The sequence below is a fragment of the Apus apus genome, chromosome 20 (assembly GCF_020740795.1).
Source record: "Apus apus isolate bApuApu2 chromosome 20, bApuApu2.pri.cur, whole genome shotgun sequence".
NCBI classification, from domain to species: domain Eukaryota; kingdom Metazoa; phylum Chordata; class Aves; order Apodiformes; family Apodidae; genus Apus; species Apus apus.
In genome coordinates, this window is record NC_067301.1 from 5,512,687 (window position 1) to 5,528,222 (window position 15,536).

Consider the following 15,536-nt stretch of genomic DNA (forward strand, 5'->3'; position numbering starts at 1 on the left):
CTGAGGTCAAAGACATTCATTATAAATCCATCATCAAAGTAGGACATAGATGTACAGTGATTATCTGACAGAGGGAATGTGCTTAAAATGACAACTCCTATGTTGCTGCCCAGCTGCACAAGACTGCAGGCAAGTTTTGGTAAGGAGGATCAGATCCTCCTTTCGCAGAGAGCAATTCCACTGAATCCAGGGAGTCTGGAAAAGCTATATGGCCTCTCTTTGCACAGAACATCTGCAATTTACAAATAATACCACCTATAATCCTACATAAAATCAGCATTCATCCTCCAATGCAGAAACCACAACCACAGGTTACTAATGCACATGCAGATCACCACAACAAAGGGCCTACATCAAGTTATTTCCTTTCTCTGTATGAAAATGTAGAGAATAAACATACACGACTGCAGTTTCCATTGCCCAGCCGGTATCTTCAGAAGGCAAACCACCAGTAAAGTTATTGGAGCCCTACCAATCTTTACCAGATAAGGATTGGATCCTAAATAATTTAGTAGTTCTATCAGAACCAAGGACAACACACAACAACAATTACCTTAGTCAAAACCTACTGTAGGTTGAACACAAAGCAGTTACTTCCTTTGATGCACTCACAGAGTCTCGCAAAACTCTCACCACTCAGCAGTGAATAACCTGCATTCTACAGCCCAATATTGAAGAATCCAGTCTGCATGAAGTGTCTTCCTCTGAAATCAATACAGACTTCTTATCCTAAAGAATTCTGTTCCCTCAAGGAATAATATAAATTAGACTATGTTAAACCTATAGTAATTTTCCTGCCATCTTGTATAATGTACACGAGTTCAGAGTTTGAAGACTTTCTTTTCATTTAAAGTCCTACATTGCAGGGTTTATTTTAATTTGGTTGTTAAGAAAAGCCTTTCCAGATTGATTAATCCCTAAAGCAGCTTTTTCTTCCAATTTTTGTTTTAAAGAAGATTTTTTGAAGCTGTGGACAACATATTTAACTTGGCTCTCACTAGTATATTTTATGCCAGTCTTAGAAATATAATTTACAATTGGATTTTGAGGATTTCCATTGTCAAGTTACTCTGTGATAAAGTATTTCTAGAATATATTTATGTATCACTCCCTTGTCACTTTTTACCAAACTCTTCCCTGAGGTCAGTAAATACAACATTTATGACTTGCTATAGGAAGAAAGCAGTGAATCCACTTCCAGAACATTTCCTTGTTCCATCTTTTGAAGATGCAAACTAGGTTTGGGGGTTTTGTTTTTTAATTAATACAATCACAGGGCAATTGAATTATCCTGTGACCCAAATTCCCATTTGAAGCCAGATCTTCAAAGGATAAAGAGTAATACTTGAACCCACTGCAGATTGCAAGCTTAATCTACTCTTTAGACAGTGAAAGTTTCTCAAAATTGGTGGGCAAAAATAGACTAGAATTGTTTGTCAAATACGTCCACAGCAATTTTATTCCCTGTTAAACACCACAAAGAACAAACATTATTTCTACTGCAAGGTCTTTCAACATCTGCCCTAATGAAAGAGCAAAAACCACCTCCCAACACTACCCAGCTGTGCCTTGGGATGTCAGGAAGCTGGACTGTGCCACATTTAGATTTTAAGCAAAGGTCACAGGAAAGCTGGCTTTCCTGCTCAGTTCTCAACTCTTTTTGTGGATTCCTCTAGCTGGAAGGAGTTTCTAAGATGGTGCACATTGTCTGTACCTTGTACTTCCCTTAGCTTTTAGAGAACAGCAAGACTAGGAAAAAAAACCAAGAGTAAAAGCCCAACTGCTTCTATTCCAGTGAAGTCAGCATAGAAAAATGACCTCACATAGAATCCCAGACTGGTATGGTTCAGAAGGGACCTTAAAGACCATCTAGATCCAACCCCCCTGCATGGGCAGGGACACCTCCCACCAGCCCAGGTTGCTCCAAGCCCCATCCAACCTGCCCTTCAACACTGCCAGGGATGGGGCAGCCACAAACCATTGGAGCATGTCTTGCCAGCACCACTGGCTGGATAGACTTTTTGACTTTTTCAGTTCTGAGCTGATAAAAGCCTTTTGTACAGTAACATATCACATTTCAGATTCACATTAAAGCTTTTAAATAGGCAAGTGGTGTTTTGTTTGGGAGCAGAAAACTTTAGACATCCAATTGACATAAATTTCTGCTTGAAATAGACTATACTAATTCCTACCTGGGTAGGAACTGACTAAGCTTTAGACCTCACCACTGCTAACATAAATTGGTGAAAAAGCAGCTCTAAGCTCAAAACAATGCTGCTTTGAAGCAAACTTGACTCTCCTGAACAACTCCGGGCCAAGCTGCTTCCTTATTTGCTGCTCACCTCCCTGCAAACTTTTCACTTCCCACAAAACTAACAGCAGAAGCCTGCTCTGAAGTGTTTACTCGTATGTCTTTTCACAACCCTCTAAAAAGCACATTATGTGCTGCTAACCCAATATTACACAACTTCACACGACTTCACACAGCTCTGGGTGGAGTGGCAGAGTTGATGGGAGCTGGAGAGACATCCTAATTCAGGCACTCTGTTGTGCAACCAAGCTCTCCTGTTGCTCTGTCAGCCTAAATTTCAGTGTTTGTTTTCCTGCTCTTTACAATCATAGATAGATGGTTGGTAAACATAAAAAGTGTTTTTCCTAGTCTGCTGGTTGGTTATTGCTGTCCCAAACGGGGATTCTCCTCTAGATGCAGTCAATATATAACAATATAGAAACCAAGACAAAATGAGGAAGATGATGGCAAGGTGAGAGTAGAAATCTGATTAGAAAACCAAGTATTTTTATTACAGAGCATCAGCTATCATTAAATGATGTACCTGAGGTTCTTCCATAGCTATTTTTGGTAATTATTCTAGAACAAGGTTGTATTGCTCCCATGTTAACAGCTAGGACATGAAAGAAATGTTTCTGGTGGCTTATGCATCTTACAAGCTGCTTGGCATTCAGAGTCCATGGCACATCTTAGTCTCCAAGAAGTTTAGTTTCCTTTTGTATATTCTCTGGTTTCTTTTTGGAAAGAGCATGCAAGGATTCAGCATTTCAGTATCACCCTCACCACAAGGAAGGACTTACCTTCACACTGAAGCTTTTCAGTTGCCAGGAGAGGTCAGTGAAACAGGTTACACCACAAATGAGAAAATTCTTCTCCAAGAGGAATGGTCAGATTTGGAAGTTATCAAAACCCCTGCTCCTTTATTTTGGAGAACTTAGAAATGTGCCAGCTTGCAGCCCTGGAAACTAAAGTAATTTACTCACGTAGCAGGAAGGCAGCACATGCTGAATCAGTGCCAGGTTCTGCATAGAGTTGCTCCTGTAGGCTTGAAAGCCAGCACAGAGGAACTTCCACTAGGGATGAAGGACTGTCTCAGGCTCAGCATCCCCATCAGGCTTCAGCTGTCCCACTGAGGCTGTCTACAGGGGTGATAGTTACAGCAAGCTCTAGTGTTGTTATACACACACCTTCTCCCTACTGCACAGGTGTGCACACACGCTATCCACAGGTGATTACACACACATCTTCCCATAGCCACAAGACAAGACCATTTTTGGTTCATTCTCTACTATATATCAGAGGTAGGTGAGCAGTGAGCTCCTCTTTGTGAGCTTCCAGACCATTTATTCAGGGAAGTTTCCCAATGCATTTTTATGCTGCTTTAAAAAGTGATCCATTAATATTCACATCTGAGTAAGAGTCACAGCAGGACTGAAGCTGCCTTAGAAAGATGCTGAGTGACTGAGGATGAAATGCTAGGTTTGGACAGTTGCTTCAGGTGATCTTTATTCCAACATTCTGTGGATTAGACTTTTTTTATACCAATACACATGCTCATAAAAAGTCAGACTGTCAACTACACTATGCAGATTTGCTTTCTTGCATGTTTTTTGGATCCTCACACCAAGATCCAGCATTTCATCAAGGATACGTATCTGCAGGCAATGTGACAGCTGCTTCCTGGCTCTCTGAGCCTGCAACATTTTATTTGGGTCATGCATAGATAGTATCTTCCCTTCCCCTTGAAGCAGGTAAAATGTCTGCTCATTTCTGATAGTGAGAGATACCACCACTAAAGTAAACCCATTTTAGGAGGAAAACTGTAAATGAGGACAAGCTTGCTACTGCACATTTATAATCACCTACAGGCAGTGCTGCTTGAGCATCACAGGGACCTAAATTCAGCCCTTCTACTTGGCACCACTGTAACTTGATTGATCTTCATGGGGGTTGGGGCAGTCTGAGAAGGGAGTGCAGACTCCCGAGATCCCACCCACGGAAACATCCTGACTTCCCATGTCCACAAAGCTAGAGATGGGATTTCCTCCCCATTACTACCTGTGTGGGGATGAAGCTGCAATAATAATGCAGCCTTCAGGCCACTTTCTCTTCATGGTGAAATTTGCTTTCACATTTTTGAAGGGGATCATTATGGTGGTCCCTAGTTCTGGCAATATTCCAACAGGGGAATATTTTGCTTTGATGATTACATCAAATAAGAAAAATCCTACTAAGAACTAAATCCAAGTTATATCTCATTCACTAGCAATGAAAATGATGCAAAATCAATATTAATTACAGGTAACTGCTGTTGCTTACCATCAGCAGCTATATAGATATAGATAGATATTACTAACAGGGTGACTTCAATAGTTATGAAATCTACATTACTTAATGGGGTAAAGGTCATTAAAGTTTCTTATCCAGAAAAAAAACATACTTTGCAAAATCACTTTGATGTGGAGTATCCAGAATGGCAGCTTCATAAATAAAGCTTTACTAAGCCTTGCTCTTCAGCTTGCACTGGATTATGTGGGTGTCAGCTTGGTCTGTTCCTTGCTGCTCTGAGGGGTGCTAAGCTCCAAATAAAATCAGGGCTTTATGTTGGGTTGAATAAAAGGCTAGAAACTATAAACAAATCTAGATCTTCATTTTGAGGCACCATGGTAGGATGAACCTGCAAGTAAGAGCAGAACCCAGTCAAAATAGTTGAGTTTGAGACGTAACCTCTACAAAATTAATCAGCCTCACAGGATAATGAAATAAAACCATAGATTTGTTACCAAAGGAAGGGCAGACATTTGCTTAAGCACTCACTGGTGTCTCACTGAAAAGTTTGGTAGGACAAATCATTTTGCAAACTGGTTGCAAGTTTTGAGTCTGTAATAAAACTTGCAGACAAAAAAAGTATGACCCAGTTTCATGTTCCATGACTGAGCAATTTGCACAGCTCGAAATATAAAACTGTTGGTAACATATCCCTATTTGTTGCAAAGGGAGTTTGCTTCATGAACTGCACCAGGCAACAAGTTGTAGATTGCCAAACCATACTGAAACACCCCACTTACAAATGATGAGAGAATCAATTTTTCTCCTTTGTTTCTTACTCACATACAAATAAACATGAAAGCTCATGTTGAAATTATAAATATATTTGTGTAATTTATAACCATGGCACTGCACAGTGAAAATCATGTCATTTCATTTGTCTTGAAAGAATCAGAACAGAATAAGACAGTATTGATACAGAATATCCTCTCACTGTCCTACTTAATCCTGTTTCAATGTGTTTTCAGAAATAAGAATCTTAACAGTGGTAGCATTAAGTCACATTGAATAAGCTGTAGAGCCAACAGAAATAAACACTCTTGTCCTGGTTTTGACCTCAGCATGGTGCAAACTCTGCTAGTCAATGGAGTAACTCCACTGCTGCCAGTGAAGTCACACTAATATGAGATCAGAGTAGACCTACTGCAACACATCTGCTTCAGCTTAACACCTAGAATAATTATATGTAGCCCGAGTATAGTGCCCCCCCATTACTTATCTCAAAGCACTTGAAAACGATAAATAATTATGATGATCTTCATTTTACATGTAGTGAAACTGAGGCACAGACAGATAGTGCTTTGCTGAAGGTCCTCTAGCTGACCAGTGTTAGATGGGGACAACAGCAGGAGTCCTGAGCCCTGGTCTTGTACCCTTATCCACTGGACTGTGTTACCCCCAAACAAACAGTGTAACTCGCTCTAGTCTGCCTGAACAATTAGCACAACAGATACAAGAGATTTGGAACTAACTGTCCATAAAAGACCATTCATATTAACTGAGCAAGGCAATATTTTAGCCAGAGTGTTGGTGGTTTTTTTAAATAATAGCATTTACAGTAGTTAAATTGATGCTACTTATTATCAGATCTAATTCTTTGATAATAGCATACAGTCAGATTATCACTGTTATTCCTTACTTTAAGCCCTCACAGCTACTCTAGATAATACTTTAAATACAGAGCTTTAAAAAAATATTTTCATTACAAATATTTAAAAAATATACTTATCCTAAAAAGCTGTCCAGAACTACTCAAAAAATCTCTTGTAATTAATGTCTTTTTTAATTTTAACAAAAATATCTACCCTTATATAGAAGAGCTCAAGTTTTGACAAACCTATAATACAGTCAGAAACACCTTGGGTCAGATTCCACTCTTGTTTATACAGTTGCCAATTTGGATCATGGTTTTCATTTCAGTTGTGTTACTCTAGTATAATCAGGAGCAGAATACAGCCCTTTGTTTTAAAATAACTAAATGGACTGGATGCTGCAACTGTTACTTGTGTCTAGCATTACAGGGTAGGGAAATCCTTTACTTCATTGCATCTAAAAATGCAAAGGAAAGTTATATTTAGTATTTGTCCCATGACCAAGGAGGTGCCAGGCAGCTGCAGTGGATGACTCAGATCCAGAATCATATTCACTTATATGAAAAAAAATTATTTTGGCTGAATGATGCCAGCAACTGCTGCCATTAACTGGAGAATGAATGTTTCTGGAGAACATTTGTAGAGTGAAAATGCCAGCCTTCCTATAATGCTTTCTACAATTCTAGGAATAATTTAAATTGCCTTTTGTTACTTAGAAAGTTGTGCGAGATGAATTGAATCTCTCACTACTTAGATCTAGGCAGGATGCTACTTTCAATTGCTTCCTTATTTTCCAGCTGAAATTCCTCCAATCGAGACAGTCCTTTTCAAAATGCATTTAGAACAAGCTACTAAGCACTTACAGAATCTGCATCTCATCAGAAGGACAACCCGGAAGCTGTAATTTAGTTTTTTAAAACATTGGAACTTTGCTTTTCCCCCTTTTCCCTCCAATCTTCCAACTCAAATGCAGTGTTTAAGGACCACAGAAATGAACCCAGTCTCATTGCATCAGGTTACAGATGTATCAACAGCCTCAGATGCAAACTGCAACCCCTGCCTGTGCCCACCATGAGATCAGAATGGCTCCTTACACATTGCGATTTAATTCATGTTGAAAACGTTGACTCTCCTTGTTTTCTTCCTAGACTTTGGCTGATGATCTAGTAACTTACAAACCAAAGAAACTTAAGCATAGAGACTAAGTTCAGTCCTCACTGTCGTCTTCATCATCATCGTCATCCTTACTGGGAGCACACCTCTGGAAGCAGTGCACTAGAGTTGCTAAGAAGAAGCTTGACAGAATAGCAGCAATGGAGACTGCAACTCCAGAGAAGATGATGATAAAAAGGTCCGTCAATGACAAACTAAATTTGCATTCACTAAAGCTGACCTCAGATAATTCATTCAGAAAGATTCTTCTGTTTTCTACAGGCAGGGAACACTGGATTTCATGGAGACCTGCAAAGGAGAGGAAAGGGAAACAAATCAGCAGAATAACGATGTTGCTCCAGTCAAAGGTTGAATGGCTGAAGAAGAGTTTTGGGCTTCATTCTAGGTTTATGTATTTGTACAAAATTCAGGGGAAAATGGAAGAAAATCTGTCACTGTCCAAAAACCTTTACATAACCCCCTGAGTGGCTCTTGGAAATAAAGTTCTTTCATCCTCAGTCTGGAGGTCAGGTATGATCTGAGACCATGATTTTGAGGATTTTAGAAAGGGCATGTTGAACACTGGATGCATCTAAATCTAGAGACCTGCAAGCACTTCCCAGCTACTCCATCTGAACACAAATCCTGACTTAAAAACAGGGTAACAGGGATACTGAAGTTCCTTCCACACTACTTTTTTTCCTTGTAGCTCCAAAACTGCAGTAGTCTAATTCTTCTGGTCAAAACAACAGCTTAGGGTTAATGGATGCTTGTTTGTCTATGACCTGCTTTCACCTTTTCTCTGACACAAGGACATGCAGACTGGCAGATATGATTCCTCCGTGCATTACTGAGGGATGCCTAAAGCTGTGCTCTTCATAGTAACAGCAAAAAAAATCCAAAATTAAAAACTAGTAAGACTATAGTTGGATATGGACAGTAAAAGCATATGGTTCACTGCATATACCCAACTCCACAACAAGAGAAAATCAGGATACATTAACAGGGGCAGAATAGAACTAACAATGAAATGAATGAAGTCTGTAGGGCTGTTGGCAAGATAGCTTCTATCTTGCTAGCAAGGATGTGAACGTAAACCAAAAATACAAGAATTGTGTATTAATGACAGGAGAACTGCAGCTGGTCCACTTGATACACAAACTCTGTCTGCTAATGACCACAGAATAGACTCCCAGTTTCTGACCCTGCAGTGCTGTGTGTGCACAGGGCATTTCCATCCCACAGCTCTACCATGTAACCATTCTCACTTTAAATAAGGAACGCCTGACAATAAGATTTCCTCTGCTTTTGTGAATCCCATTTTTCTTGTGACTGAATAGCTATGACACATGATGCTTTACTATCGAATCCAGGCTCCCAGGTTTAGTGCTGGAAGCCTGGCTGGTTGTCTGGATCCAGCCCATCTGTTAGATTAATTTGAGAGGGAATTTTAGCTAAGTCTGCTACAGATCCAGTTATCATCCTGACTTACTTGGCTTTGTCATGATGATTGTACTACATTTTTATCCGTAAAATCCATCCTGTATCTGTCATGTTTGCCTAAAGTTCTGTTGTCTTCCGTCTTTCTCAAGCTCCTCTCACTGACAACGTCATAAAAGCTGCCAGCAGAACAGAGCAATGGTCAGCAGGCCCAAGGCTGAATGGTTTCCTCCAGGCAAGCTGCCACCTGAATACAGGCTAGATTTTTTTCTCTCATCCTGGAGTGCACTGATGACGTACACCAGATGGTGAGGCAACTTGCTTTGCAGATCTTTGAAACCTCTTGTCTATGGAACTGGCTTGGAAGGTAAAGGAATCACAAAGTTTCAAACACCCTCTGAGACTTTTAGAACTCTGGAAACCACAGTATTTTTATATATCATGTCTTGCATACAGGCTGACACAGTGGAGCACTTGAGTGTGCCTGTGACAGCAGGAGGCTTGAGGAAGTAGATGCTATTACACTCTATGGCTTAAGATAGAACTCTTTGTTCAAACCTTTCTACAGAAGGAAGTGAGAATTTTTCACCCAGTTCGTACTTTCTTTTCATTGAGACTTGGGAATAGCAACTGCAAAGGTTAATGGGAGTGACAAGCAGAACGGGATACAAATGGGTATCTTTCCCTATTCAAATAATGAGAAACAAAGGGTCAGGGAAAAGCCATAGGCTGGAATTCCAAGACTTGTGTCTTTTTAATCCAACCTTAAAAAGCAAACTTTTCAATAAATCAGCCTGATGTTGACAGCAGCTACTGCTGTTGTGCAGAAACAGCAAGAAAATGAATGGAAATTATCACAAACTCATATGAAGCATTCCTTGCTAATAGGCAAAGGTCATTACAGTATTTTGGCAGAAAAGCCTGATCCAAGTGAATATGGCACCTAAACAAACCCCATTTCACTTGCAGCAAACAGAAGAATAAACAAGTGTTTCTGTAAAACAAACCACTGTAAGAGCTGTTGAGACCTCGTGGGAACTGCTGTTTTCAGAGCAGCTGAGCTCACAGCCTGTCTACAGAAAGAGTGCTCAGGTGACCACAAATAACTTTTTTTTTTTTTCTATTTCTGACCAGTAGCAAAAGAAATTCTCTAATGTCCTCACCTGCCAGGTTTTAAAATGACCTCTGTGCTGGAGTGGCTCTTAAGAGCTGGAGGATCAGATCTGAGCTTCCATAAGGAAGTAGAAAAAGAATGTATCAAAGGGACAGTGAAAAAAAGACTCCAGCACAAAACCTTTGTTCTAAGCAGTTCTACACACTGCAGCCCTTGCCTCTAGAAAGAACTTTGTATGATAGTATTTGCCCAGGATCCTAGACATGGATAAGAGCCCACCTACTCATGACCAGTATCCACAGCAGTTCTGCCATGGATCAAAACTGACCCTGTAGCTTTTGAGCTCCATTCCTGTCTCCCAGATGCTCTCACTTAACATCACAACACAGAATATAAATAGGAAAGGATCTGCAACATAGCAAGTTACTTAGAGGGTACTTCTTATGAGACTCAGCGTACTGTAATGATTCTGAGAATCATTATACAATAATGAGAAATAAAAAAGCTCCTCTCCATGTAGCCATGGGTACTGGAATCTAGGTCATGTTCTCAAATCAAATAGATTAGATGGGAATTTTACACTTGCTTTATTCTGCGAGACTCCAACGTGCTAGCTTTGCCTCAAGTTTTCACAGAATTCTTAGTCACTGAGAATAATAAATGCCAATAGGCAAGACAGAGCATCATCAACCAGGGCCAGTACAGAGGTCTTCCTAGCTCTCAGCTAGAGTTTCAGCCACCCTGGGCATGCACCATATTTTCAACAAGTCAGGAATGAACTGATCTCTCCTATCCACACACAAGGCAGTCTGTTAAAATTCTGCTGGAAGCAGCCTAGGAGGACTGCAGAGCTCAGGGGAAGCACATGTCAGTGACTGAGGGAGAGAGGAACATTCATTAGCCCATCCTGTTCAGTGAATGTTTTTTCTTTGCTGCGTCGTGACACGATTGCAAACCTCAATGCAGTTAACAGAAGCTTTTGACTTGAAAGAAAATTTGGAACAGACTGTTGATTTATAACAAGTGGTAAGACCAGCAGTTATATTTCTGGTGCCATGAGGAATTTCTCCTCCCAAAGCTAATGCAGCAGTTATTGCACCAGAGCTTCTAACTGCTTACCTGAAAACGTCATCATCTGAAGGTCACAGATGTGCCAGCTGAAGATGACATATAAAAAAAATACCATTCTCTGCTTCCTTCCCTAGAAATGTTACTTTCCTTACATTATTTAAAAGCAAGTTGTCCTTATGACATGAGAACCCAGTGTGTGTGGACAACCAATCTTCTGTGCTCTATGCTATTACCGTCGTGCCTAAGAGCAGATCTAACTTTGTCATTTGCTTAGACAGAAAGTAATCCCAGGTCAACATACACTCTCTGCATGAACAATGAACAAAAGAAAGGCTTATATAAAGGGATCAGTATTAATTATAAGATGTGGTGTTTTTTTTTCTCTAGGTGATTTTTTTGCATATAGACTGACTCAAATTGTGTCCCCACACACAAGACTTCCAGAGGACAGGAGAGTGCCATTTCACCTTCGTGCTCTACTTTCACACACTTGAATCACTTGAAGGGCATTAGCTTTTATAGTTTGTGGGGGTTTTTTAATTTTGTTTTTATTCTGTAGAACCTGTTCAGTTTATTACTTTAAAAAATACCAGCCAGGCTTCTTGTAAAGGTTATCTCAAAAGAAGATTGATACTTAGTGCTTGACTGCAGAAAGAAAACCTTTGATGACAGTTATATATATATATATATCTCATTGCTCCCACAACATGTTCAAAGAGTTGCTGCTTCATACCAAACAAATCTGTAAATGAAATAACAAGTGTGAGTGTTATAAATACATGGCTGATGTTATTTTGGTCAGGGCCATCACATTATCTGTAGTAACTCCAGCTGTCCCAAGGACAATGTCACATCTTTCTGCTAAATCATCTGAAGCAGCAAATGTACTACACTAGCAAACTATAACCTATTGTTTGCTTTTCAAAAGGGAATACTTTGAAATCCCAGGCAAGGGACAGGTGCTAGATCCCATCTAGACTTGCCTCAACATTAAAAAAATAAAACAAAATGAAAAGATGGGTGTGTACCCCAAGGAACAGATTGCATCAGTAACACGGGAAGTATGAAAACGCTGGAATTTAGGCATTAAAAGCAGAGACATGTTTTTAAAAAGAAAAAAGATACATGTTCATAAAGAAGTGATACAGAAGGGCTCCAGGTAAAGTTTATTTCAATGAAATTCCCTGATAGGCTTTAGAACAATGACTTTGAGATGCCTTACCAGTAGAGGATAACTCCTGAAGTTCAGTACTTTAACCTTGACAATAACTCATTGGCAGTGAAGCTACAGCTAGATCCTAACACACACTTTGCATTTATTTCTGTCAATGACTAGGCACAGGCCTGCTTGTCTTGCAGAGGCAGAGAAATACTTCTCCTGTAAAAATGAAATTCTTAGAAAACGGATCCAGCTTGAAATCAGTCTTGATACAAAGAACTATTTCCTTGTAAATTAATGAAAACAGACTGACATGCTGTAATGCCCCAAGCTGTAACTGTGCTGATTTCATCTCAAAACCCCAGATGCCACGTGCCACTAGCATTCTGCTGGCACTTTGTGGCCATAATTCAACCATGTTTCTCACAGGTACTGTCTGACCAGGCAGTGTCAAACAGCACATTTGCTGGGTCAGAGTGCACTCAAATTGCTTAAGTATTCCATCGATATCTTGACAGATGACATTGTATTGAGAGATTCCTTTTATATTCCTCCAGCTAAAGACACGTGCCAAGGCACAGCACTTACTCCAGCTCTGCTTGACTCTATTTGGGAGGATTCCTTTTGTATTTCTGTCTTGGCACATTTCTAATACCTATGCTAAGTAATAACTTTCATTGGAGAAATTCTGAAACTCAATATTACTTCAATATAATGGTCTGTCTGTTAACCCTAAGAGCAAGATTTCCCAGATGTAACTTTGGATGCTGAGTTCAAAAAACAGCACAACAGAAAACCTCACTTCTGTTGTCTTTGTAGAGTTCACATAAAAACAGGTAGAGAAAGTTTCTTAACATTCAACAATGTACAATGGGATATGAAAAACACCCTGGTATGGTACATCCAGTAAAATATTTAAGTGAGCTTTATGCATGTGTTCATTATTATCCATTCAGCAAACGTAAAAACACTATAATATGCTATTTCAGTTTCTTTTTTTTTTTTTTTTAATTGGTATGTGTCCTTTTGGGTGGAATGAAGCTGCTCTCTTGTTGCTGAGTGTAGTTGACAGACTTGAAACATGCAAATGTGGCATTTTATTTCCTGTATGGTATCATGCCTCCAGCTGTAGTTCTCTTTAGTCTACTTAAACACTGTCACTAATGTATAAGTGGTATTAATAAGTAGTGAGAGAGGCACTGCCTCTGAAGAGACAGGGAATTTCATTTGAAATAGCCTCAAGCTATCAGAAAAGTAAGGCTTAAAAAAACAGAAGTGTAGATTTAGGTCCCTAAATAAAACTTCTGGCCAAGTGCCCTAGAGACTGACAGATCAACATCAGAAGGTACTTAGCAGTTTATTTCAATGCCTAAATATAAAGTTTAACATTAGGTGTTCACATCTGCAAATGCTGTCCTGGCATCTTCAAATCCGCGAAAGGTGGAAGTGCTCCAAAAAACCTTAAGATGGAAGAAACAGTGAAAAGCCAGTGGCAGTCAGATCATTTTAATGAAAATTGCTGGGATATCAAATTATATATTTATGTGTATATATAGAAACAGATTTGATGTGCTTGTTAGGGAATCTAATTTCTGTTGAGAGTTTCTGCTTGAACAGAATAAAAGCTGCTGAATGTGTGAAATGTCTTAGGGCTTTTAATTCCTTTCCCAAAAAACAGATATGTTCTGTACTAGTGATGTGCATGATACTCAAGGAAGAACTGAGAGGCTGTAATGGACAGAACAGTCTGTCCTGTTAGCTGAAGCTTGCTCTGATTCTATATTAGGACATGAAATTAAGGCAGTCTTTTCTACATAGTAGATGAATAAATATGTACTCAAAGAATGAAGCCAAAAGGACTTAGAAAATGCTCACTTGTTTCTCTGGCTTTTAGTTAGCTTAGGTCAAACGAAACCTGCACTCTAGTGTAATTCTGATGCTTTTTTTTTTTAAAAACACAATGTTCAACATCTTCAGTGAGCCCAGGACTGCTGAAGACAGAAGCTATTTTATTTACAGAATAAGTTTAGTAATAGATCTTAGATTGGAATCGTGTTACAGAAAGAGCCCAAAAAGCAAGAGATTATCACCTCATGACACAGGCTTTCTAAACAGACTTACAAGTATAATTCCATTCTTCTCACTACACCAACACGAGGTTCCTTCTGAACCTCATAATTGCTTTCTTTTAGTACTGAATTCAGTGAGTTTTGTGTACCAGACTACTTACAGTCTCATTGTCACCTGCTCCTGGTTTTTCCCCACCTCCTCTCACTGCCATCCTTTTCTCATCTTTTTCATAGACTGTCTTTACCTGGAAATACACAACTTTCCCAGACTTAACCTGTCCATCCATATTGGGGAGGTACTAGCTACAGAAGTCTTGAAAGTAGCTAAACAGCATCTGTATCAGTATTAGCATTAAAAATCCCTGAGCATCTTAAAAATTTGTAGTCTTGTGCACACAGTTTTCCAAAGTGAAGCAACATTTGACCAAGTGAAGAAAACAGAGGCAAAGCTACAGCCTTTGTGGTGTGACAGGGGATTGGCTGCCACTACTGAACTTTCCTTCAGGCAAATTCAGCTATTACCTGACTTTAGGACACAGTTCTGCAAGTGGACCCAGTTCTGTCTCCTTCAGGCTTCTCTTACCAGTTGTTTCCACTGGTGTCAATGTAAACAAGAGCATTCAGGGGATGGTGCGTGGACACTGCACCAGCTAATCCTGTCTGGAACAGGGAAGCCCAACCCTGAGCACCAACCCTCACTTCAACTTGTGCTGCTTTAATTTCAAACATTCAGAAGATCTGTTTATTTATCACACAGGCAGCACAAATCTATTTGAAATCCTGTTGCTGGCCAATTCTGAATGGATTTTTCAAGTGTTCCTGGAAATACCAGTGTACACAGGCCACCCATAAAAATGCTCAGCCTAAACCTTCTTAGCAAATAAAGTCTTACTAATACTGATTTAAAAGAGGGCAGCAAAACTTTTCTTTCTTGTAGTGGTTAGGGGGGAACTTAAAGAATACTTCTTAAACAAAAGGTTAAGAAAACACCACTGCATGTAGCAGGAAAAGCACAGCCACCAACTCTTTCTTGCCATCCCCAAAACTCCACAGAACTTCCTGAAAAAGTTTTTCCAAAGATACTACAAGTAAAAAGCAAAATGAGGGCAAGATGACAGAAAGGAGACACTACAGTCACACTCCAAGGAACACTTAAAACTCTAATTAAAAGTAATGTTAAAAATGCATTAGTCATTAGCAAACAAGGTCACAGACACAGCTGCCCAAAGCAGGTTCCCAGAAAGTAAAAATCAGCACCAGGGGTGTCCAGTGCAGACGACTTGTATTTCTTCCTTACAGGCATTTTATCTGAAACCAATCC

The 15,536-nt window shown here is 39.6% G+C and overlaps 1 protein-coding gene across 4 annotated transcripts in view; it reads right to left on the bottom strand.

Annotated features, from left to right (window-relative positions):
- Positions 1–15,536, bottom strand: part of LRRC38 (leucine rich repeat containing 38) — a 79,970-nt gene that overhangs the window by 59,042 nt on the left and 5,392 nt on the right. Inside the window, exons 2-4 of one of the 4 annotated variants that reach the window (XR_007891386.1) lie at positions 7,604–7,671; positions 4,731–4,967; positions 2,895–3,429 (exon numbers count right to left, since the gene is read on the bottom strand). Coding sequence is in view for 2 of the 4 variants with exons in the window: in XM_051637599.1 (XP_051493559.1) it covers positions 7,418–7,671 (254 nt within the window). In the remaining 2 variants the exon portion in view is untranslated. Of the gene's footprint in view, positions 1–2,894; positions 4,968–5,421; positions 7,672–15,536 lie in introns of those variants that run through there. The other 3 variants (XR_007891385.1, XM_051637600.1, XM_051637599.1) reach the window with 3 other exon arrangements.